Genomic DNA, 25,309 nt, shown 5'->3' with positions numbered 1-25,309 from the left:
AAGTAGTAAAGGAGTTTTGCTATTTGGGGAGCAAAATAACTGATGATGGTCGAAGTAGAGAGGATATAAAATGTAGACTGGCAATGGCAAGGAAAGTGTTTCTGAAGAAGAGAAATTTGTTAACATCGAGTATAGACTGCAGTGTCAGGAAGTCGTTTCTGAAAGTATTTGTGTGGAGTGTAGCCATGTATGGAAGTGAAACATGGACGATAAATAGTTTGGACAAGAAGAGAATAGAAGCTTTTGAAGTGTGGTGCTACAGAAGAATTCTGAAGATTAGATGGGTAGATCACATAACTAGTGAGGAGGTATTGAACAGAATTGGGGAGAAGAGGAGTTTGGGGCACAACTTGACAAGAAGGGACCGGTTGGTAGGACATGTTGTGAGGCATCAAGGGATCACAAATTTAGCATTGGAGCATCACTCACATAATAATCACAGAGACCCCCAAGACACAGTTGATGCACAGGACATTGCTAATGAAACATGCTCCAGGGGCAGAAGGCCGCACTCGTACAAGTGCTGCCTGCTCCAAGCAGCTATGGTGCATTGCCCATACCTCTGCCCTCCTCTGCCTCTCCCTGTCCAGATCTGCACGGAGTTCCTCTGCCTCCAGTCTCCGACACTCCTCTGCCTCCAGCTGGCACCTCAGCTGCTCCACAGAGTCCTCCAGAGCCCTCCTCAGCTCACGTTCTGTCTCCAGCTCGTTCTTCATTTGCTCCAGCTTCAGATGCATGTCTTCCTCCAGTGACACCTAAATACCAGATACGACATCAGACAAACGGTTCAAATGGCTCTGAGCACTATGGGACTTAACATCTGAGGTCATCAGACCCCTAGAACTTAGAACTACTTAAAACTAACTAACCTAAGGACAGACATCACACACATCCATGCCCGAGGCAGGATTCAAACCTGCGACCATAGCGGTCGTGCGGTTCCAGACTGAAGCACCTAGAACCTCTCGGCCACAGTGCCTAGCCAACATCAGACAAAAAGTGGTAGTAATATACACTACTGGCCATTAAAATTGCTACACCATGAAGATGACATGCTACAGACGCAAAATTTAACCAACAGGAAGAAGATGCTGTGATATGCAAATGATTAGCTTTTCACAGCATTCACACAAGGTTGGCACCGGTTGCGAAACCTACAACATGATGACATGAGGAAAGTTTCCAACCGATTTCTCATACACAAACAGAAGTTGACCAGTGTTGCCTGGTGAAACGTTGTTGTGATGCCTCAAGTAAGGAGGATAAATGCGTACCATCACGTTTCCGACTTTGATAAAGGTCGGATTGTAGCATATCGCAATTGCAGTGTATCGTATCGTGACATTGCTGCTCACGTTGGTCGATATCCAATGACCGTTAGCAGAATATGGAATCGGTGGGTTCAGGAAGGTAATACAGAACACCGTGCTGGATCCCAATGACCTTGTATTACTAGCAGTCGAGATGACAAGCATCTTATCCGCATGGCTGTAACGCATCATGCAGCCAGGTCTTGAATCCTGAATCAACAGATGGGGACCTTTGCAAGACAACAACCATCTGCATGAACAGTTTGACGACGTTTGCAGCAGTGTGAACTATCAGCTCGGAGACCGTGGTTGCAGTTACCCTTGACACTGCATCACAGAAAGGAGCGCCTGCGATGGTGTACTCAACGACGAACCTGGGTGCACAAATGGCAAACCGTCATTTTTTCGGATGAATCCAGGTTCTGTTTACAGTATCATGATGGTCGCATCCGTGTTTGGCAACGTCGCAGTGAATGCACATTGGATGCGTGTATTTGTCATCACTCTACTGGCGTATCACCTGGCGTGATGGTATGGGGTGCCATCGGTTACATGTCTCGGTCACCTATTGTTCGCATTGACAGCACTTTGAACAGTGGACATTACATTTCAGATGTGTTACGATCCGTGGCTGTAACCTTCATTCAGTCCCTGTGAAACCCTACATTTCAGCAGGATAATGCATGACCGCGTGTTGCAGGTCCTGTACGGGCCTTTCTGGATACGGAAAATGTTCAACTGCTGCCCTGGCCAGTACATTCTCCAGATCCCTCACCAATTGAAAACATCTGGTCAATGGTGGCCGAGCAACTGGCTTGTCACAATAGGCCAGTCACTACTCTTGATGAACTGTCGTATTGTGTTGAAGCTGCATGGGCAGTTGTGCCTGTACACACCATTCAAGCTCTGTTTGACTCAATGCCCAGGCATATCAAGGCCGTTATTACAGCCAGAGATGATTGTTCTGGGAACTGATTTCTCAGGATCTGTGCACCCAAATTGCGTGAAAATGTAATCACATGTCAGTTCTAGTATAATATATTGGTCCAATGTATACCCATTCACCACCTGCATTTCTTCTTGGTGTTGCAGTTTTAATGGCCAGTAGTGTAATATGTTTACTAATCTTTCTGACAGGTTAAACAATGGAAAATCTGAGACACTGGTCATGTGCATGTGAGTTGTGGTTATATGTGTGTGTGTGTGTGTGTTTGTTTGTTTCGTCTACTTTTGGGTGAAAGCCCACACGTTAAGCAGTCTTTGTTGTGCCTGTCTATGACTCAGCATCTCTATATGGTGATCAGCAATCTATTCTTTTCATAATAATCTCTGACAGATTAGATACACAGCGAATTGCTGTGTATGAGCCATTCACCTTTGTTACCAACAATCTCCATCTTACCAGTCGTGTAAGTGGCCTGCACATTGGAGCCACTGGGGTCACACCTGCGGATGACAGCCAGAAGACCTCACGTGCCTGCCGGGCCAACAGACAGCAACATGAGTGCCACCAGAGGTCAGTGGCCTTGTGGACCTGCTTGCTTCTGTGGGGTCATGTGCCATCAATAAACCCAGCCACAAGTAGGGCATTTCCACTAGTGCCAAGCTGGGCCAGGCCAGTTCATTCCTTTGAGTCTTCTGGATGAGGAACCAACCACTGTAGTGGTCCAGAGTTCTCTCAATCTCTGCTCCCATGATACTGCCTGTGATGCAACCATTGGGTACCTCAGGCATTGCCAGGACGTGGCCTCTATGCTGGAGACTGCAGTGGACTTAAATACTGCCCATCATCCTTACTCTGTGTTGTATGAGGGTAAGTCAAATGAAAACCTTAAATATTTTTTAAAATATTATTTATTGTGCAGAAGTGGTACAAAGCTGTATCACTTTTCAACATAATCTCCCCCACACTCAATGTAAGTCCTCCAGCACTTACAAAGTGCATAAATTTCTTTAGAAAAAAATTCTTTTGGTAGTCCACGCAACTACTCGTCCACCGTGTGGCGTACCTCTTCATCAGAACGGAACTTCTTTCCTCCCATTGCGTCTTTGAGTGGTCCAAACGTATGGAAATCACTTGGGGCAGGGTCTGGTGAGTATCGTGGAAGAGGGAGACACTCAAAATGAATGTCTGTGATTGGTTCAACTGTTGTACAGGCAGTGTGGGGCCTTGCACTGTCATGTCGCAAAAGGACACCTGCTGACAGCAATCCACACCACTTTGAATTGATTGCAGGCCACAGATGATTTTTTAGGAGATCTGTGTATGATTCAACTGGTGACAGTGGTCCCTCTAGGCACGTAATGCTCCAAAATGGCACCTTTTTCATCCCAAAAGAGAGTCAGCATAACCTTCCCTGGTCATAGTTCTGTTCGAAACTTCTTTGGTTTTGGTGATGAGGAATGGCGCCACCCTTGCTCGCTCTCTTCGTTTCCGGTTGATGGAAGTGAACCCAGGTTTCATCCCCAGTAACGATTCTTGCAAGGGAGCCATAACCTTCTCGCTCAAAGCGCTGAAAAAGTCCTTCACAAGCATCAAAATGTCATTCTCTCATTTCAGGAGTCAGCTGCCGTGGCACCCATCTTGCAGACACTTTGTGAAACTAGACCACATCATGTACAATGCGATGTGCTGACCCATGACTAATCTGTAAACATACTGCAATGTCATTCAGTGTCACTCGGCAGTTTTCCTTCACTATGGCTTCAACAGCTGTGATGTTCTGTGGAGTCACAACTCGTTGTGCCTGACCTGGACGAGGAGTATCTTCCACTGAAGTAACACCATTTGCGAACTTCCTCCATTTGTAGACTTGCTGCTGTGACAAACATGCATCACCATACTGAACCTTCATTTGTCGATTAATTTCAATAGGTTTCACACCTTCACTATGCAAAAACCAAATAACAGAACGCTGTTCTTCTCTGGTGTAAGTCACAAGTGGGGCAGCCATCTTTATACTGATACTGTGACGGTATGTGTGCACCTGCACTATGCTGCCACCTACAGGCCATTCTGCACGCTGTTTGTAGCACGCTTACCAACTTACAGGATAACGGCGTGAAATTTCGATTTGTTATTACAAATTTAAGGTTTTCATTTTACTCACCCTCATAGCTCTTCAACTCCGAAGTGAGCTCGGACTTTGTTATTTATGGATATCTGCCCAGTTACGGACTTACATCAATCAACTGATAAACAAAACTTTACTATGAACGGTTCTTGTAAAAACTCACTCCAGAAAGGAGCTTTTTTGTTTATATATTCTTTAATAAAATTGTTCTGCTTTGTTTATCTGGGCTGTGTTCTCATTGCACCTCCACCAGTGCGGGACATACCACAAGTGACTGGAAGGGTGATGACAACTGGATGTGTCATAACAACAGGCAACATGTAATGGCTAACAGCACATGGCCAATGGTTAACATATAATGGTAACGTGTAATAGCTAATATCACATGTCTAATGGCTAACAGTTAACAGCTAATGTGTTAAGAGCAAATAGCAAATGGCTAACAGCAAATGACTTATAGCAAACAGAATTTCACATATGCCAAATGCAATGAGTAATGCATAACAGATGATGGATAAGTGGTAATGGGAATTGGGTAATGACCTATGGATAACAACAAGTGGATAATGAGCTATGGGTAAGAGGCCAAAGGAAAGCGGGTAAAAGAGAATGTGTAACAGGTATTTGGTAATGCAGAATGGCCCACGAGTAACAGACAGTTGATAATGGGTAATGTTTAATGCATATTGAGTAGTGGCAAAAAGAAAATGTGTACCAGGTAACAGGAAGTGGGTAACAGGGATCAGGTTACAGGTAGTGTATACCCAATAACAGTAAAAGAGAAAGAGGCAACTGGAAACTAGTAATGGGTGACATGTAATAGGAATGTGTAATAAGTAAGGGGAAATGGTAATGAGCAACTGTTAACAGATAATGGGTAATATAGGGGGCAGTCAAATGAAAACAAGACAGATGGAAAAATGCAAGTAAACTGTTTATTATTTCAAAAGTAATTGTCATAACTGTTAACACATTTATCTCACTGTGAGACAATACGATCAATGTCATCATAGAAAAATGTTTGTGGTTGCCTACGGAACCATGAGTGTATCCAGGTGATCACCTCTTTGTCCAAAGCAAATTGACAGTCAGGAATATCTTCCTTCAGGGCTCCAAAAATATGAAAATCACACGGAGAGATATCAGGACTGTACGGAGGATGTGTAAGGGCTTCCCAGCGAAGCTTCTGCAGCGTACTTGAAATAATCTTGACAACCTATGGATGAGCATTATCTTCCAATGGAATGATGCCATCCATCAACATTCCTGGGTATTTGGACTTGATAGCACACTCCAACTTTTGCAAAGCGCCCATGTACCGCTGTGTGGCACCATGTTCCAGAAAGTCAATGAGCAGGGTGTTTTTGGAGCCAAAGAGAAACGTCACCATCACTTTCCCACAGCTGGTATGCCTGTTTGTTTTGACTATGCTGCAGAATTTTCACTTGGAAGCACTCACACATCCTTCATACATTCCTAATCTTTCCCCATGTGGTTTCCATATTTTTGGGGCTCTGAAAAAAGACATTTGTGGCTGTCGATGGTTTTGGATGAAGTGGTGCAATCCTGGGTATGATTGTGCTTCCGTAGTCAACTGCAAACATTTTTCCATGAATGTATTAGCTGTCTCATCTCACAGTGAGATAAATGTATCAATGTTATGGTGATTATTTTTGAAATAATACACAGCTTATTTATGTTCTTCTTACCATTCCTGTTTTCATTTGATCTCCCCTTATACATTTCTACTGAATAGGATGACCTGTAACCACACATTTGCAAATATCTCACAAATGTCTTGTTTTTGGGCCATGTTTACCAGAATATTTTTGCACTTATTATTGTATACTTTCAGTTGTGTCAGTTTTCGGTATTATGAGAGCCACCCCAAAGCTAATGTCTCCCATTTGCTCTCACGGTAACTACAGCAGATACAGAAACCACAATAATGCAGTAAAATACAGCAGAATTTCAGCTACATACTGTCTTTTCCAACATTGTTTCCACCTTTTGTTATTCACTTTTCACGACAATGAACAAGAGCTTCCATGCTGTGGTCATCAGGACATGAACCAGCTGAGGCTAGTCACTCTTTTATAGCCTTGAAGCTAACATCTGACTCTGGAAAATAATGAGTCAGCTACTCCACCGTTCACAGGAAGTCTGATGGTGTCAAATCAAGAATGTACATTTGATGTGATAAGACAATTCAACCAAATTTGGCAATGAGTTCCACACTTGCAGAAGTGTTGTGGGGCTTGGTATGGTCAGGCTGTGAGCAGAAGTTTGTCTTCTCCACTGGCCTGTCTTTTGAAATTTGCATTTTCCGCCTAGTCAGTGTAACCTTGTAATGTTCTGAACAGACAGGTACTTTAGGCTCCACGGCACACAAAATATTGAAGAACTATGCCCTTTCCATTTCAGGATACTGTGCACATCACTTTGCCTGCAGATGAATATGTCTCAAACTCCTTGTTTGTTGCAGAATTTACATGTTGCCACTCTGTCAACTTTCTTTTGGGTTCTGAATTGTAATAGTGATATCGTGTCTCATTCCTGGTGACGATGGAGTTCAGAAAACTGTAATGTTCAGCCTCATATTGGTCCAGCAGATCAAGACATATTCCTCTTCTACATTTTTTTCTGGTCTTGTGTAAGCATCTACTGGAGCTATTTCACACACACTTGACAATATTCAAGGTCCCATAACATCTCGTCAAAGGCACTGCACCTGACATTCAACTGTGCAGTTCAGTCATAACCCACCAATCATCACACACAAGTTCATCCAAGCACTAATCTTTACAGGGAATGGCAGCTGATCAGTGTTGACTGGGGCAGGACTTGTCATGTAGATCATTTTCAGGCCAGGTTTCAGTTAGTGCAATACGTTCAGCAATAAGGAATTCTGCAACAACGGAACACATGGGCCTTGATGTCAGTTGCCAGTTTGGAATGCTCCCTTACTGCCAGTATTTGCTAAAGGACAGCAAAACCAACAGGACATTAGTAGGTAGATTCAGAAATTAGAACCATCTCAACATATTCTTGCTCAAACATTCAAAGCCAAAACAAAACAGTAGGAGGCATCTGTTTTGGAATTCCCCTCACAGGTATGGAGTGTGATAAAAAAGTAACTTTGTCCCCTTCAAAGTAACCCCCTCAGATATAACACTCTTGTGCCAGTACCTTTTACAATCTTGGAAGCACTTCTGGAACTCACTTTTTGCTATGGTGTTCGTCTCCTTCAGAGAGTCCATTTTTACCTCTTCAATTGTAGCAGAACAACGCCCTTTATTGGTTCTCTGCAGTCTCAGAAATAGAAAGAAGCCACAGGGGGTCATATCTGGTGAACAGTGACTGAGGCAACATAACTGCTCTCTTTTTTGCCAAAAAATCACAAACGAGAATTGAGGTGTGAGTGGGAGCATTAATGTGATGCAGTTGTTTTTGCCACAATTCTGGTTGTTTTCTTTGTAATGTTTCATGCAAACAGTGTGTAACTTCCAGGTAGTATTCTTTACTGACTGTATGACCGTAAGGCAGGAACTCATAATGCACTATCTCATTGCAATTGAAGAAAACAGTGAGAAGAACCTTCACATTTGATCAAACTTGTCGAATTTTTTGCAGCCTTGGCTCTTCAGGCAGTTTTTATTGGGATGTCTGGGCCTCAGTTTCAATGTCATACCTGAATAACCATGTTTTATCACCTGTTATAACCTTCTTTAGAAGTTCTTGGCTGCTGTTGACTTCATTCAGCAATTCTCAATCGTTGTCTCTGTGATGTCATTTTTGGCCGAAATTCAACAAAATTGGAAAAAAATTTGCTGCTACACATTTAATGCCCAAAACATCCAAAAAATTGCTTGACAGAATCATTTTCTTCACTTCTTCCACACTGTTGTCAGTAATTTATATGCTAGGGCATCCAGGGTGATCATTGTCTTCAACATCTTCTTGACCCTCTTTGAAATGTTTTTACCACTTATGAATTCTTGTTTTATTCATAGTAGATTTGCCAAAACCCAAAACCAATATTTTGAATGTGTTGCTACACATTAATCCATTTTTAAAGCCAAATTTCTTATAAACTCTTTGATCTATCTTTTTTTAAAGTAAAAATTCGCTGAGCACAGGAAAACATGTATAGCCTTTTCAACTGTCAACAATAAACCAAATATTCAAAACAAACACCAGGAACAAGTGTACCAACAAGATAAAAAAGTTTGTAAATTGGATGTATAAAACTTGCAAAATTAAAACATTCCAATTACTTTTTGATCACACCTCATATTGTGGAACAAAGCTATGACTTCCACTGAAAAGGCCATCCACAGATGGGGATGAAACATTCTGTGTATCAAAAAAATCAACTTGACTGGAGCTCACACCATTTTGATAGCTGTATCATTTCCAGCCGAGTAGGCTCGCTTTCTGTGCCCACACCACCCCCACTCACCTGGCAGCGTCGCTCGGCCTCTCCTTCACTGTCACCTTCCGGCAGCTCCTCATCCTCACGGTCCTCATCTCCCTGGCTCGGTTCCTCTGCGTCTGCGTCAGTCTCTTCGCCGTGCTGGCCAAGGCGCACCTCCAAGCGCCGCCTCGCGCGTCGTTCACGCTGCAGCTCACGACGCAGGCGCTCCAGCTCGGCAGAGACAGCCGCCATGGCGCGGTGCCTTGCTTCCCTCTTCACGTTCACCTGTTTCACAAGAAACGTCAGCCTACAGAATATACATAAGTATATAAATTACAGGTGCTGAAAAAAACTAATACGAATGCCTACCTAATGTGGTGCCACACCACATTTTGTTTGCAAAATAGTCTGAATCATCCTTATTTTTGTTTAAGCATTGTTTACATTCACCTTACTGGTGGTGAAGGTAGGAGGAGGAGGGGGGGGTGCAGAGGGGAGAGTGGAGGGGCAAATTGATGCTCTTCAGCCTTTTAATTAAACACCTTTATGATTTCTTTTGATTAAACACCTTTAAGACTTAAGACATTGTCTGCTGCAGATGTGCTTGCAACATGCCCAGCCAAACACTGTATCATTATCACCTAACACATCCACCCGTGCTAAGTAGCCTGCATTTGGGGTTCTACCTGAGCTGGGTTTAGCCAAACAGCTTCCCTCGCCATCTGCTGAATAGCTGTGGAATGCTTATTGTGACATCTCCCTCTGTCGATCAAAGACTTGTCAGCACACCAAATGTAAATAGTTGTGGGTGTAAAAATTAATTTTGGCTTTGAAGCTTCTCTGTGAATTTGCTGTTGTTAGAAATTCACAGATATGTAAAGATGGGGTTTGCTTCAATAGTTTTTGAATGGAAGTTACTATCACTTTCAGATTCTTCAGATGTGGAATAACTATCAATCACATCTTGTGTTTAAACATAAGAGTGTAATATTACACCTGCTGACTTAAGAAATCTTAAAATTGCTGCTTTCAGACTGTGGATAAATTTTCACTTACTTCAACATCGAGTAATTCATCCTCACTTTCACACTTTGTATCTCCATAATCTCTTACTCAGTGCAGCTGTGACATCTCCTCATTTTCTTTATGGAACAGATGTTGAGGAAAACAGGAAAATGTAAAGCAGAGTTAAATGCAGCAAAACGGGATCACAAGATATAAATTTTCCCGACACAAGTTAGTGGTCAGAACTGTGAAGTGTTACTGAAACATGGAGCAAAAAATTTGCCATACATTTAAGTTCATCAAGGGCATTCAGATTCCTGTGTGGTGGCATATCTAGACTCTTCATTAGTGCGCAGGTGCAGCGAGGAGTCCGGAAATAATGAGTCAATAGCACTGAAGTGAAATCTGGAGGCTGCACTTGAACTTGTCAGCAGTACCTGGGGAGCAGCAAAGAATGACGAGTTAAGGTGTCAGTATCTGTCAAAGTGTTAATATGTAATAATAATTTCAGAAGTTAAAATAGGTGGTGATGCTTGTGGCACAATGATGGTGATGTGATGCGTTCACAGCTATTCATAAGCACCCCCGGGGTGCCTTTGTGAATTCTCTTTTGAACTGAGTAATCCACTTACTCAGCACCTCGTACTTCTCCAGAACACAATTCACAATACTTTTAAACTTTGTCCATAATGTCTCTAAGTCCATCACACTGGTGCTACCAGGAGTATTCCAAAACTAAGTTCCATTTGGCAATAAAAAGAATAAGCCCATAAGGGAAGTATTTAATTGAAAGTAATATTTTGCTATATATCTACTTTACTTTTATAATAATTGCAGTTCACATCTATACACTTTCTGTAATGCTGCACCAGCTTCTTTAACCTCTCTGCATAATAGTCTGCTACCTGGTAATTGAACTAATTGGTAACAACAGTCTTGAGTTCATCATTTTGAAATTGTCCACCCAGAGACTTTTTCAAATGGAAGAAGGTGAAATAATCATGTAGTTCTAGATCAAAGCTGTACATAGGGTGCTCAAGAAGTTCTCAATGAAAAGCTGGAATCTTCCCCTCAGTTTTGGCAGCCAGTGGTGTGAGGGTGTGTGGTTTTGTGAAGAATTATGCCAGATGATAGTTTCCTGTGGCATTGATTTTGGATTGTACATCTCACTTTGGTTAGTGTTTGACAGTATACGTCAGCTGTAATTGCTAACCCACGCTCCAGGAAATCAAACAAAAATACACAATAGGACACCTTTTCATCCCAAAAAATGGTAGCCATCATTTTTCAGTTTGCAAACAGAAATTGCTTAAACTTTTTTGGTTTGGGTGAACTTGAATGGCGTCAATTCGTTGACCATTGTTTGGATTTGTGTGCTGGTGTACTAGATCCACATCTCGTTGCCCGTAACAATGTGAGAAAATAAATTATCTCCATCTTGTCTATAGCGCTTCAAAAACTGTCACGCGGCTGCATTCTATGCTCCCTGTGATGATCTGTAAGCACTTTTGGAACCCAACTCACACACAGTTTGTGATATCCAAGCTGTTCAGTGACAGTCCTGTAAATTGGGGTTTGAGCAAAATTTTTGAATTCATTAGTCAGACTACCAATTGTCAACTGCCAATCACTTCAAATTTTTTGGCTGATCAATGATGTCGTTGGTCTGAATGTTGGGCGTGCCACTCCACTGTTCACTGTGAATGTTTGTGCGGCCATTTTGAGATTCTTGACACCATTTTCAAACTTGTTTGAACTCATTATTTCAGGTGCATACACTAGGCACTACACATGAAAGATTTCAGCAGCTGAAGATCCTTTTACCAGCAAAAATCTAAGCACACAGCACACTTTACTACTGGCAGGATCTCTGTTCATCTCAACCATTGTGATATGCTCTTACTGACTGGCAAACAACTGAATCAAAACAACATAGCAGTAGTTTCCTAAACAGTCGGCAGACAGGGCTACCTGCTTTATCTACAACTGTGCCTATATGATTATTATTTCATATCCCTACAACGTTTACACCCAAGTATTTGCATGATTTGGCTGACTTCAACAGTGACTCACTGATATTACAGTCATTTTTTCATTTTCTTAAGTGCATAATTTTAAATTTCTGAACATTTAAAACGATTTGCCAATCATTGCACCACTTTGAAACTTATCAAGATTTGACTGAATATTTATGCAGTATCTTTCAGACAGTACTTCATTACAGATAATTGCATCATCTGCAAAATGTCTGAGGTTACTGTCAACACAAGCAAGGTCAATAATATATGACATGAACAGCAAGCGTTCCTGCACACTTCCCTGGGGCGCACCTGAAATTACTTCTACATCTGATGGTGACTCTCCATCCAAGATAACATGCTGCATCCTCCCTATCAAAAAGTCTCAATCCAGTCACAAATTTCACTTGATAGCCCATATGATCATACTTTTGACAATAAGCGTACATGTGACACTGAGTCAAATGCTTTTCGAAAATCAAGAAATACTGCATCTACCTGATGCATCAATCCAAAGCTTTCAGTCTGTCATGTTTTCAGAATCCATGGGTAGACATTGAGGAGGTCATTTTGTTCAAGATACCTCATTATCTTAGAGCTCAGAATATGTTCTAAGATTCTGTAATGAATCAATGTCAAAGATATTGGGTGCTAGATTTGTAGATCATTTCTACTACCCTTCTTGTAGATGGCGTGACCTGTGCTTTTTGTTCAAGAACTGGGCACAGTTTTTTTGATCGATGAATCTATGATAGATTATAGCTAGAAGAGGGGCTAACTCAGCCACAAATTCAGTATAGAATCTGACAGAGATTCCACAGGGCTCTGGAACTTTGTTCAATTTTAGCGATTACAGCTGTTTCTCAACAGTACTGACACTAATACTTGTTTCATTCATTCTTTCAGTGGTACGAGGATTAAATTGGGGCAATTCTCTTGGGTTTCCCTTTGTAAAGTAACATTTGAAAATGGAGTTACGCATTTCAGATTTTGTTTTGCTGCCCCCAATTTCTGTTCTTGTCTCATTTGCTAGGGACTGGACACTAACTTTGGTGCCACTAACAGCCTTTGTGTATGATCAGAATTTCTTTGAGTTTTGTGAAAGATAATTTGATAATATTCTGCTACAGCAGTCACTGAAGGCATCACACATTGCTCACTTGACAGCCAAATGCTTTTCATTTAGCATCTATCTATCTATAGACCTATGCTTTGTTTAATGCCTATTAAGCAGTAATCTCTGCTTCTTTAGAAGTTCCCATACAATGATTGTATACCATGGAGGTTCCTTCCCATCATGAACTGTTCTACTGGGTACATACAGGGTGTTTCAAAAATGACCGGTATATTTGCAACGGCAATAAAAACTAAACGAGCAGCGATAGAAATACACCGTTTGTTGCAATATGCTTGGGACAACAGTACATTTTCAAGCAGACAAACTTTCGAAATTACAGTAGTTACAATTTTCAACAACAGATGGCGCTGTGGTCTGGGAAACTCTATAGTACGATATTTTCCACATATCCACCATGTGTAGCAATAATATGGCGTAGTCTCTGAATGAAATTACCCGAAACCTTCGACAACGTGTCTGGCGGAATGGCTTCACATGCAGATGAGATGTACTGCTTCAGCTGTTCAATTGTTTCTGGATTCTGGCGGTACACCTGGTCTTTCAAGTGTCCCCACAGAAAGAAGTCACAGGGGTTCATGTCTGGCGAATAGGAAGGCCAATCCACGCCGCCTCCTGTATGTTTCGGATAGCCCAAAGCAATCACACGATCATCGAAATATTCATTCAGGAAATTAAAGACGTCGGCCGTGCGATGTGGCCGGGCACCATTTTGCATAAACCACGAGGTGTTCGCAGTGTTGTCTAAGGCAGTTTGTACCGCCACAAATTCACGAAGAATGTCCAGATAGAGTGATGCAGTAATCGTTTCGGATCTGAAAAATTGGGCCAATGATTCCTTTGGAAGAAATGGCGGCCCAGACCAGTACTTTTTGAGGATGCAGGGACGATGGGACTGCAACATGGGGCTTTTCGGTTCCCCATATGCGCCAGTTCTGTTTATTGACGAAGCCGTCCAGGTAAAAATAAGCTTCGTCAGTAAACCAAATGCTGCCCACATGCATATCGCCGTCATCAATCCTGTGCACTATATCGTTCGCGAATGTCTCTCGTGCAGCAATGGTAGCGGCGCTGAGGGGTTGCCGTGTTTGAATTTTGTATGGATAGAGGTGTAAACTCTGGCACATGAGACGATACGTGGACGTTGGCGTCATTTGGACCGCAGCTGCAACACGGCGAACGGAAACCCGAGGCTTCTGTTGGATCACCTGCTGCACTAGCTGCGCGTTGCCCTCTGTGGTTGCCGTACACGGTCGCCCTACCTTTCCAGCACGTTCATCCGTCACGTTCCCAGTCCGTTGAAATTTTTCAAACAGATCCTTTATTGTATCGCTTTTCGGTCCTTTGGTTACATTAAACCTCCGTTGAAAACTTCATCTTGTTGCAACAACACTGTGTTCTAGGCGGTGGAATTCCAACACCAGAAAAATCCTCTGTTCTAAGGAATAAACCATGTTGTCTACAGCACACTTGCACGTTGTGAACAGCACATGCTTACAGCAGAAAGACGACGTACAGAATGGCGCACCCACAGACTGCGTTGTCTTCTATATCTTTCACATCACTTGCAGCGCCATCTGTTGTTGAAAATTGTAACTACTGTAATTTCGAAAGTTTGTCCGCCTGAAAATGTACTGTTGTCCCAAGCATATTGCAATAAACAGTGTATTTTTTTTCCCCATGAACCATGGACCTTGCCGTTGGTGGGGAGGCTTGCGTGCCTTAGCGATACAGATGGCCGTACCGTAGGTGCAACCACAACGGAGGGGTATCTGTTGAGAGGCCAGACAAACGTGGTTCCTGAAGAGGGGCAGCAGCCTTTTCAGTAGTTGCAGGGGCAACAGTCTGGATGATTGACTGATCTGGCCTTGTAACATTAACCAAAACGGCCTTGCTGTGCTGGTACTGCGAACGGCTGAAAGCAAGGGGAAACTACAGCCGAAATTTTTCCCGAGGATATGCAGCTTTTCTGTATGATTAAATGATGATGGCGTCCTCTTGCGTAAAATATTCCGGAGGTAAAATAGTCCCCCATTCGGATCTCCGGGCGGGGACTACTCAAGAGGACGTCGTTATCAGGAGAAAGAAAACTGGCATTCTACGGATCGGAGCGTGGAATGTCAGATCCCTTAATCGGGCAGGTAGGCTAGAAAATTTAAAAAGGGAAATGGATAGGTTAAAGTTAGATATAGTGGGAATTAGTGAAGTTCGGTGGCAGGAGGAACAAGACTTTTGGTCAGGTGATTACAGGGTTATAAATACAAAATCAAATAGGGGCAATGCAGGAGTAGGTTTAATAATGAATAAAAAAATAGGAGTGCGGGTTAGCTACTACAAACAGCATAGTGAACGCATTATTGTGGCCAAGATAGACACAAAGCCCATGCCTACTACAGTAGTACAAGTTTATATGCCAACTAGCTCTGCAGATGATGAAGAAATTGATGAAATGTATGACGAGATAAAAGAAATTATTCAGGTAGTGAAGGGAGACGAAAATTTAATAGTCATGGGTGACTGGAATTCGTCAGTAGGAAAAGGGAGAGAAGGAAACGTAGTAGGTGAATATGGATTGGGGGGAAGAAATGAAAGAGGAAGCCGCCTTGTAGAATTTTGCACAGAGCATAACTTAATCATAGCTAACACTTGGTTCAAGAATCATAAAAGAAGGTTGTATACCTGGAAGAATCCTGGAGATACTAATAGGTATCAGATAGATTATATAATGGTAAGACAGAGATTTAGGAACCAGGTTTTGAATTGTAAGACATTTCCAGGGGCAGATGTGGATTCTGACCACAATCTATTGGTTATGAACTGCAGATTGAAACTGAAGAAACTGCAAAAAGGTGGGAATTTAAGCAGATGGGACCTGGATAAACTGAAAGAACCAGAGGTTGTAGAGAGTTTCAGGGAGAGCATAAGGGAACAATTGACAGGAATGGGGGAAAGAAATAAAGTAGAAGAAGAATGGGTAGCTCTGAGGGATGAAGTAGTGAAGGCAGCAGAGGATCAAGTAGGTAAAAAGACGAGGGCTAATAGAAATCCTTGGGTAACAGAAGAAATATTGAATTTAATTGATGAAAGGAGAAAATATAAAAATGCAGTAAATGAAGCAGGCAAAAGGGAATACAAACGTCTCAAAAATGAGATCGACAGAAAGTGCAAAATGGCTAAGCAGGGATGGCTAGAGGACAAATGTAAGGATGTAGAGGCTTGACTCACTAGGGGTAAGATAGATACTGCCTACAGGAAAATTAAAGAGACCTTTGGAGAGAAGAGAACCACTTGTATGAATATCAAGAGCTCAGATGGCAACCCAGTTCTAAGCAAAGAAGGGAAGGCAGAAAGGTGGAAGGAGTATATAGAGGGTTTATACAAGGGCGATGTACTTGAGGACAATATTATGGAAATGGAAGAGGATGTAGATGAAATGGGAGATAAGATACTGCGTGAAGAGTTTGACAGAGCACTGAAAGACCTGAGTCGAAACAAGGCCCCGGGAGTAGACAACATTCCATTAGAACTACTGATGGCCTTGGGAGAGCCATTCCTGACAAAACTCTACCATCTGGTGAGCAAGATGTATGAGACAGGCGAAATACCCACAGACTTCAAGAAGAATATAATGATTCCAATACCAAAGAAAGCAGGTGTTGACAAATGTGAAAATTACCAAACTATCAGTTTAATAAGTCACAGCTGCAAAATACTAATGCGAATTCTTTACAGACGAATGGAAAAACTGGTAGAAGCGGACCTCGGGGAAGATCAGTTTGGATTCCGTAGAAATGTTGGAACACGTGAGGCAATACTAACCTTACGACTTATCTTAGAAGAAAGATTAAGAAAAGGCAAACCTATGTTTCTAGCATTTGTAGACTTAGAGAAAGCTTTTGACAACGTTAACTGGAATACTCTCTTTCAAATTCTGAAGGTGGCAGGGGTAAAATAGAGGGAGTGAAAGGCTATTTACAATTTGTACAGAAACCAGATGGCAGTTATAAGAGTCGAGGGGCATGAAAGGGAAGCAGTGGTTGGGAAAGGAGTGAGACAGGGTTGTAGCCTCTCCCCGATGTTATTCAATCTGTATATTGAGCAAGCAGTAAAGGAAACAAAAGAAAAATTCGGAGTAGGTATTAATATTCATGGAGAAGAAGTAAAAACTTTGAGGTTCGCCGATGACATTGTAATTCTGTCAGAGACAGCAAAGGACTTGGAAGAGCAGTTGAACGGAATGGATGGTGTCTTGAAGGGAGAATATAAGATGAACATCAACAAAAGCAAAACGAGGATAATGGAATGTAGTCAAATTAAATCGGGTGATGCTGAGGGGATTAGATTAGGAAATGAGACACTTAAAGTAGTAAAGGAGTTTTGCTATTTAGGGAGTAAAAAAACTGATGATGGTCGAAGTAGAGAGGATATAAAATGTAGACTGGCAATGGCAAGGAAATCGTTTCTGAAGAAGAGAAATTTGTTAACATCGAGTATAGATTTAACTGTCAGGAAGTCGTTTCTGAAAATATTTGTATGGAGTGTAGCCATGTATGGAAGTGAAACATGGACGATAACCAGTTTGGACAAGAAGAGAATAGAAGCTTTCGAAATGTGGTGCTACAGAAGAATGCTGAAGATAAGGTGGGTAGATCACGTAACTAATGAGGAGGTATTGAATAGGATTGGGGAGAAGAGAAGTTTGTGGCACAACTTGACTAGAAGAAGGGATTGGTTGGTAGGACATGTTTTGAGGCATCAAGGGATCACAAATTTAGCATTGGAGGGCAGCGTGGAGGGTAAAAATCGTAGAGGGAGACCAAGAGATCAATACACTAAGCAGATTCAGAAGGATGTAAGTTGCAGTAGGTACTGGGAGATGAAGAAGCTTGCACAGGATAGAGTAGCATGGAGAGCTGCATCAAACCAGTCTCAGGACTGAAGACCACAACAACAACAACAGTGTATTTCTATTGCTGCTCATTTAGTTTTTATTGCCGTTTCAAATATACCGGTCATTTTTGAAACACCCTGTATCTATCCACTGCATGATCAACTATTCTTTCCACTTGAGCCATAGTTCCTCTACATGCTCCCACCCTGTGCTGAAAGTTTCAAGTTCCTCATTGAGAGATGACACTACTGATGACTGGGGAACTTACGTACAAGTGAACTGGGTTTTCTCTAAAGTTTTCAGTTACATCAGTTGGCAACTCAGGTGGTATGGTAGATGAAGAAATGCTCATAGTTCTTAAGGTATGTATTTTGGATCTGCTTCGAATGATCGTTCCTGCGATATCCCTGAATATTGACCACTCCTCCTGGGACACTTCATATAATGAAATGTTTTGGAGGCCAACGGGTCATAGTGTGGCACTGCTTTAGAGAGTGTTGGTTTTTTTACTCCTCTATTTGTTATGTGAAGTCTGATATTATGTTTGTGCTTTTCTGAAATAAATGGAAATTAAAAACATAAGTGTTGAGTTTATCTACTGCAAAGGCCTGGAACAACACTTCCTGCGGTTGAGGTAAGCATCTAAACAGAATTTCAGCCTGGGAATTTAATACTGCTGTTACCATCACTGGCAATTGGTGCTGTGATAAAAGAAACAATGCATAACAATGCACCACATTATTATTTCTTCATGTTATACTAATATAATATGTCTGCTTGTGTCTGTATATGTGTGGATGGATATGTGTGTGTGTGCGAGTGTATACCCGTCCTTTTTTCCCCCTAAGGTAAGTCTTTCCGCTCCCGGGATTGGAATGACTCCTTACACTCTCCCTTAAAACCCACATCCTTTCGTCTTCCCCTCTCCTTCCCTCTTTCCTGATGAGGCAACAGTTTGTTGCGAAAGCTTGAATTTTGTGTGTATGTTTGTGTTTGTTTGTGTGTCTGTTGACCTGCCAGCACTTTCATTTGGTAAGTCACATCATCTTTGTTTTTAGATATGTTATACTAATATGTTTGAATAAAGTTGATAGAATGAGAATGTTAAAAAATGTAGTTATTATTCCCCATTCTGTAGATGGAGTTTCACTCTGTATACTGGCTGGATTTCTTCTATCAGTAACAGTAAAACATGCACTAAATTCAATGTACAGGTGGCTGTCAGGACGAGACACAAACCTGGTGAGTGTAGTGTTACAAATACTGTACAGATTATTACAGTGTCTTCCCCACCTGAGTGACATAAGTTACACATTTACAAATTTGTATTTCAATGTAAGTATGTTAGTTTTATTTAAATATATTCCCACAATATTTTTTTTCTGTTTCATGTGGTATTTACAGGATTGTAATTGTGTGACATTGTACTTCTTTATTAATGGAAAACTTTACGGTGCTGGTTCCTGATATTTTAGCTGATGGTCAGTGACTGTGAGAAGATGGCAGCCACATTGTCAAGAGTCTTGTTACAGTAGATTATAATAAATAGAATAAAAGTCATCTAAAGCATTGTAAATTATGTCATATAAATCTGGAGTTTTGTTTTGAATCTGATTGAAGATGGACATAGTGCATTAATATTGTTTACTGTCAGTTGTAACACTCAGAGAAAAGTTTATATATGTACAGTACATTTAATAAATGGTGGTGCAGAAACATTAAGAAGTTCTGTGTTTCTTACTTCAAGAGCATTATACAATTTGTATCTGTGAATATGAAAATATTTACAGTGTGCTGAAGTGAAAAATATTAAATGCATTGAACACATATATTGTTTGGAGGTATATTCTAACTTCAAGTATATCATCAATGAGAGATGTCAGTCTGTAATGTAGTAGCCAAGAAATATTATTACATGGAAATTAATTAATGTTGGGATAGTATTCTGTTTCCCACTTAGAATCATGAGAAGCACCAGCCTATGAAAATCATTGAAAATTAAAAAGAGGAATATTATTACAGTTTATTGCTATGAAAAAATAAAAATATTCCAGTTTACTGTGTTTTGGAGACCTCTCATTAGGTCCTGAGCAGATCAACTGAAAAGTCAAAACCATGATAGAAGATCACAACAGCTGCTCCACAGTTACAGTCTTATTTCCTGATCAAATTACCTGATGCAGCTGTACGATTCTGCACAGCCAAATGAACAATATGTCTGTCCTCTTGAGTGCTGGACACTTGGAACCATTGAGAGCCTCCTGAACAAAGCAGTTCCATATTCCCAAATGACACAGGTAGCGATATCATGGAGTAAACTGCAGTCTTAATACACTATAATCCTTCCACTGTCAAATTGTGACATGATGCCATGTATTGAGGCCTTATTGAGTTGTGCATTATAAGCATGAGGCTGTTGGAAGCCTGGTATATCACTCCAAGACACGAAACCAGAGATACAAGGCAAGTGGCAGCCATAGATGATAGCATTTAGGTGAGGTATACAGCAACAGAAGAAGCTTGCAAACTGAAACACTGGTTGCTGCTGATCCAAGTAGTCACTTGCCATCACTGGAAGTTTGTCAATCTTCAATGTCCACAGCTCGTGGTCTCGCGGTCACGTTATCGCTTCCCGAGCACGGAGTCCCAGGTTCGATTCCCGGCGGGGTCAGGGATTTTCACCTGCCTCAAGATGACTGGGTGTTTGTGTTGTCCTCATCTTTTCATCATCATTCATGAAAGTGGCAAGATTGGACTGAGCACAGGTTGGGAATTTGTACAGGCACTGATAACTGCGCCGTTGAGCATCCCACAAACCAAACATCATCATCATCTTTCTGCATTTGTTCCTAAATTCTCAGAAACTGCAGACTGACCTGGACCCCCTTTAAGTTCTAATACTATTACTATATTCTTTACTAGAACATGACAATGTGCTGGTAGACATTCATCCTTGTTATACAAGGACTAATATTAATTTATGATTCCTTACAATGTAGATAACATTACACCTATCAACTTTGTGCAGTTGTACTGAAACGCGGACCATTTGATATTCTGGCATGTAGTACACATCTTACTTATCTGAAAATCTGTTGCATGCCACTTTCATGGCATTACTAATTCAGTGGCCAACAGTGTATACACAGGATGTGGCAGCTAAGACAGGCCAAACCTGATATATCCAGAATGGATAAATATGTTGTTGTTATGGTCTTCAGTCCAGAGACTGGTTTGATGCAGCTCCCCATGCTACTCCATCCTGTGCAAGCTTCTTCATTTCCCAGTACCTGCTGCAACCTACATCCTTCTGAATCTGCTTAGTGTATTCATCTCTTGGCCTCCCTCTGTGATTTTTACCATCCAGGCTGCCCTCCTAAACTAAATTGGTGATCCCTTGATGCCTCAGAACATGTCCTACCAACCGATCCCTTCTTCTAGTCAAGTTGTGTTACAAATTTCTCTTCTCAACAATTCTATTCAATACCTCCTCATTAGTTATGTGATCTACCCATCTAATCTTCAACATTCTTCCGTAGCACCACATTTCGAAAGCTTCTATTCTCTTCTTGTCCAAGGTATTTATCATCCATGTTTCACTTCTATACATGGTTACACTCCATAGAAATACTTTTAGAAACGATAAATATGATGAGATGCAATTTTTGCCAAGTTATAGTGGACAATATACCAAATTTCCTAACATTCACAAGTAATTTTTATCATTTATAGTGTCCAAAATGTGTAACCAGCTTAGTTTTTTCTAATGGAGCTACTTATTTTTTTCTGTGGCGTTTGAAAGAAGAAGAAGAAGAAGAAGAAGAAGAAGGTTTGTAATCGATGTTCTTACTTAAGCAAAATTTTGCATAGATATGCTGCATCACTTTGCACTTTTCACAGGGAACATTCAGAGAACTGTAAGCAATTTTGTAAGTCGTTGCCACAAAGCTGTAGATGTAGCAAAATGTGAAGAGGATGAAATATGATGGAATAAAGTGTTTGCAAAACACTTGTTTAATTGATCACTCTCGAATTTCTAATGTGCCTCCCAGCGACATTTGAATTGTGTGCTGCTACTGCTAAAATGTTGGTTTTGTTTCTTTCATCAGTTTCTTTTCTTTTTCCTTGGCGTATTTTATTCTCCAAACTTCTGGTTCCTAGAACTTTTTTTTTATAATGTTTGCAAATATAGACCGTGACTGTTTGGCACGATATGGATACTCTATAGCATACGCCCATGCTGCTGGTGTAATAGTTTGGGTGACAATTGCTATAAATGATACACACTTTTTCAACTGTTGTATATTCTGAGAATGTCTCAACATCTTTACAAGCAAGTTATCTGATTACAACAGCAGAACACAGACTGGTGGGCTTTGAGTGCACACGTGAACACAAGAACCATATGAGAGTTACATGTTTGCTTAAATTTGGTGTACTAGGGCAGACATTTGAAGTACTTCTCCTGATAGTGGGACAGTGGTTTGCAGCAGTTTTTTTCATGATACTATTTGATCAAGTCCCAAACATGTTATGTTGTTGAAGTTCTCTTGAAAGCTTCTTTCAGATGCACAGGAAAAAGTTATGGTTATTTAGAGCAAAAAAGTCAGTGTTGTAATTTGGCAACTATAAACAACAAAAGCTACTTGCAAATGTCAGGAAATTTAATATATTGTCCACTATAGCTTGGCAAAAACTGCACCACAGTATATTTATTCATTCTGGGTGTATTTGGAGTGGCCTGGCTTAGCTGTCTTACCCTGTATAATAAGAACAATATCTACTCCTGTCGTACATTTGTAGTGCTTTTTCCCCATTCTGCAAATGCTGTTACTTTGTGGGCACACTTTGGGTTTCTTCTACCTCTAATACCATTAAAGACTATGAAATGAATGCACAGGTGGGTGCCTTGACTAGACACGAACCCAGACACGTGTTCCACATCAACACGGGATCTCACCTCATGCTTGAAGAGTTCCAGTTCGGCGGCCTTGCTGGCACTGAGAGTGCGGCGCTCGTCCGCGACACCGCCCGCGCGCTGCTGTCCCTGCTGCTGTTCGCGCTGCTGTCCCTTATCCTGCTGCTGTCCTTTCTCCTGCTGCTGCCTCTGGTCACCACCGGAGCTGCTGTCTCCCTCAGCGGCAGGGGGCGACCTCTGCGACGGAGCGGCCTGTTGCGTGACAGACGTCTGCTGCAGCCACGGCCGGTTCTGCCTGGCGCGCGACTCCTCCTCGCGGGACGGAGACCGGCTGATGCTGCTGACAACATCATCCGTAGTGGTGAGTGTGGGAGAAAGATTGGGATGTAATCATGAAATGACCATGAACTCATCAGTGACATGTCCTTTCCACTGCCACAGCTGCTCACCAACAGAGTTCACCAGCAATCTGCTATCTCTTAATTACATTCATCAGCTTCCATGACATAATTAAACTTAATACTGTGTCACATTCAGTTTAGTGTACAATTTGATTCACTACTTTTTGTAGATTCTGATCCACCACTTTTGCGTAGAACACAATCCACAAAGTCAAATTTGTGTATCTGCAATTTCTGAGTACTGTGACACTCTTCATATACATATGTTATTTTCCTATTGTCATTTATTCATGAGTAAGCATTTATTTAATGAAAAAAGTATATCCTTGTAACTATAATAATAATAACAATAATAATAACTGCTATGTAAACAATGCTTTTATATTAAAATGAAAATAACTCTATATGTATATCATGTGATATTTATATGGAAAAAAGTATGAAAAACATGAAATAGTGTGGATTACCAGGAAGCTTGACTGCAAAATACACTCCATTACAGAAGGGCACACTCATTACAGGAACGGTGAGTGACTGACTAAAAAGATGCCTTGTCAACACTGAGGACATTTAAATTGGACAAAATCTCTATTAGAAACTGATAGCCACAGTTGAATGATCATTCTTACCAAAGCAACTGCAAATAAAGACTGGGATCACTCCACTGAATTTCAAATTTACAGATCTTAAATACAAGCCTAGTGACGTGCCCTTTTAGCCACCTCACTCAGCAGCAGAAGATGGTGAGCCAGTAGAAAGCTGTACTGACAGAGGTTACACTTTACAGGCAACTAATCTCCTTTTAACATATAAATTAGCCAATTACATTTAGAAGCATGATGAGGTACAAAATATCAAAGGAAGGAAAGAAGCAGATTATCCTTCAACATTCCATCACAGGCAGTGTGATTGGAACGAGGCAAAACAGCTCAGATAGGTTTTACGTGTGAAAGAGTTGGACATCTATTTCTCACCTCATATCTGCCACATATCTCAATTAGTAGATGTTGAAGAATGTAAGCTACTCATCTCACTCAGATAGCATACACAGTTGGGTGATACTGAAATAAAGTAGAATGTACTGCTCTAGATATTTAGTAGTTATTCAGGTAGCTAACAGATCAATATTTAACACGTCACTGACAATGAGTCGACTGAGGATGGTGCACTGGCTCAATTGGATAGGGATGGGAAAGAGCCTCTGCTGTGGTGTTAAGTGAAGTTATTTAAGAAGATCACAGAAAGCCTAAAAGTTTACAGCTGCAAGAGTATTTGATTCCTGCACCCCCAACATCCTACTTTGGTGTTTATATTTGCTGTTGCTGCCAGGGATCACCATACTTGTATTATAATTAGTATTAGCATTATTAGTAATAGAACTGGCATTTCATTCTTAGAGAAGTGACCCACTGAGATAGCTACCTGTCAGCAGTGGTGTGCTTCAATGGTCATAGAAAGTCTATCCAGAAAGTAACAGACATTTTGAAATAAATACTTAATAGTATGCCAAAACCAAATTTTATTATATACATTTTAAAGACATACTCAAAAAATTTCCTACATAATTGCCATTCAAACTGACATACTTATAATACCATGGCAAAAGTTTCTGAATACCTTCTGGGCAGAAATTTGCCACTTGCAATTGCAACCACTGGTTTGTGCCAGCATGTTGTTCAGTGTCAGTATCAAAGGGTTATGTTACAATTGATACCTTCATTGCTGGGAAGAGGTGGTAGTCACTCAGCACCACATCTGGACTGTTTGGTGGATGATCAAACATCTCCCATCCAAAACCCCACAGGAACTCTCATTTTATTTTATTTTTTATTTTTATTTATATACTTGTTCCATAGATCTGTACATGTGAGCAAGTCACTCAGATGTGGAACGTGTCAATGTACATAATAAAATACATAGAATAAAGACATTGTTATAGTATTAATAACAGTGCACAAAAGTCATACTTATTAGCTTAAAACTAGTCAACATAAATGTGAAGATAGCAGTTTCATATTTAGGGCATTATTGCATCTATTTTAACCTTGAACAGTAATCAAAACTTCCCACTTTGGGTTTAAAAGTGACCCAAAAATGGAAATGAGAAAAACAGGAATTTTTACATTAGGGCATTATTACA

The 25,309-nt window shown here is 41.0% G+C and overlaps 1 protein-coding gene across 2 annotated transcripts in view; it reads right to left on the bottom strand.

The window, feature by feature from the left end:
* The window catches only part of LOC126215227 (plectin), a 233,579-nt gene that overhangs the window by 132,632 nt on the left and 75,638 nt on the right, over positions 1 to 25,309 (bottom strand). Inside the window, exons 4-6 of one of the 2 annotated variants that reach the window (XM_049941893.1) lie at positions 22,811 to 23,108; positions 8,847 to 9,086; positions 561 to 755 (exon numbers count right to left, since the gene is read on the bottom strand). In XM_049941893.1, coding sequence (XP_049797850.1) covers positions 561 to 755; positions 8,847 to 9,086; positions 22,811 to 23,108 — 733 coding nt within the window. The remainder of the gene's footprint in view (positions 1 to 560; positions 756 to 8,846; positions 9,087 to 22,810; positions 23,109 to 25,309) is intronic. The other variant, XM_049941894.1, reaches the window with a different exon arrangement.

Source organism: Schistocerca nitens, chromosome 12, assembly GCF_023898315.1.
Source record: "Schistocerca nitens isolate TAMUIC-IGC-003100 chromosome 12, iqSchNite1.1, whole genome shotgun sequence".
NCBI classification, from domain to species: domain Eukaryota; kingdom Metazoa; phylum Arthropoda; class Insecta; order Orthoptera; family Acrididae; genus Schistocerca; species Schistocerca nitens.
Note: the sequence above shows the minus strand (reverse complement) of the source record. Positions and strands in the feature narration are given on the sequence as shown.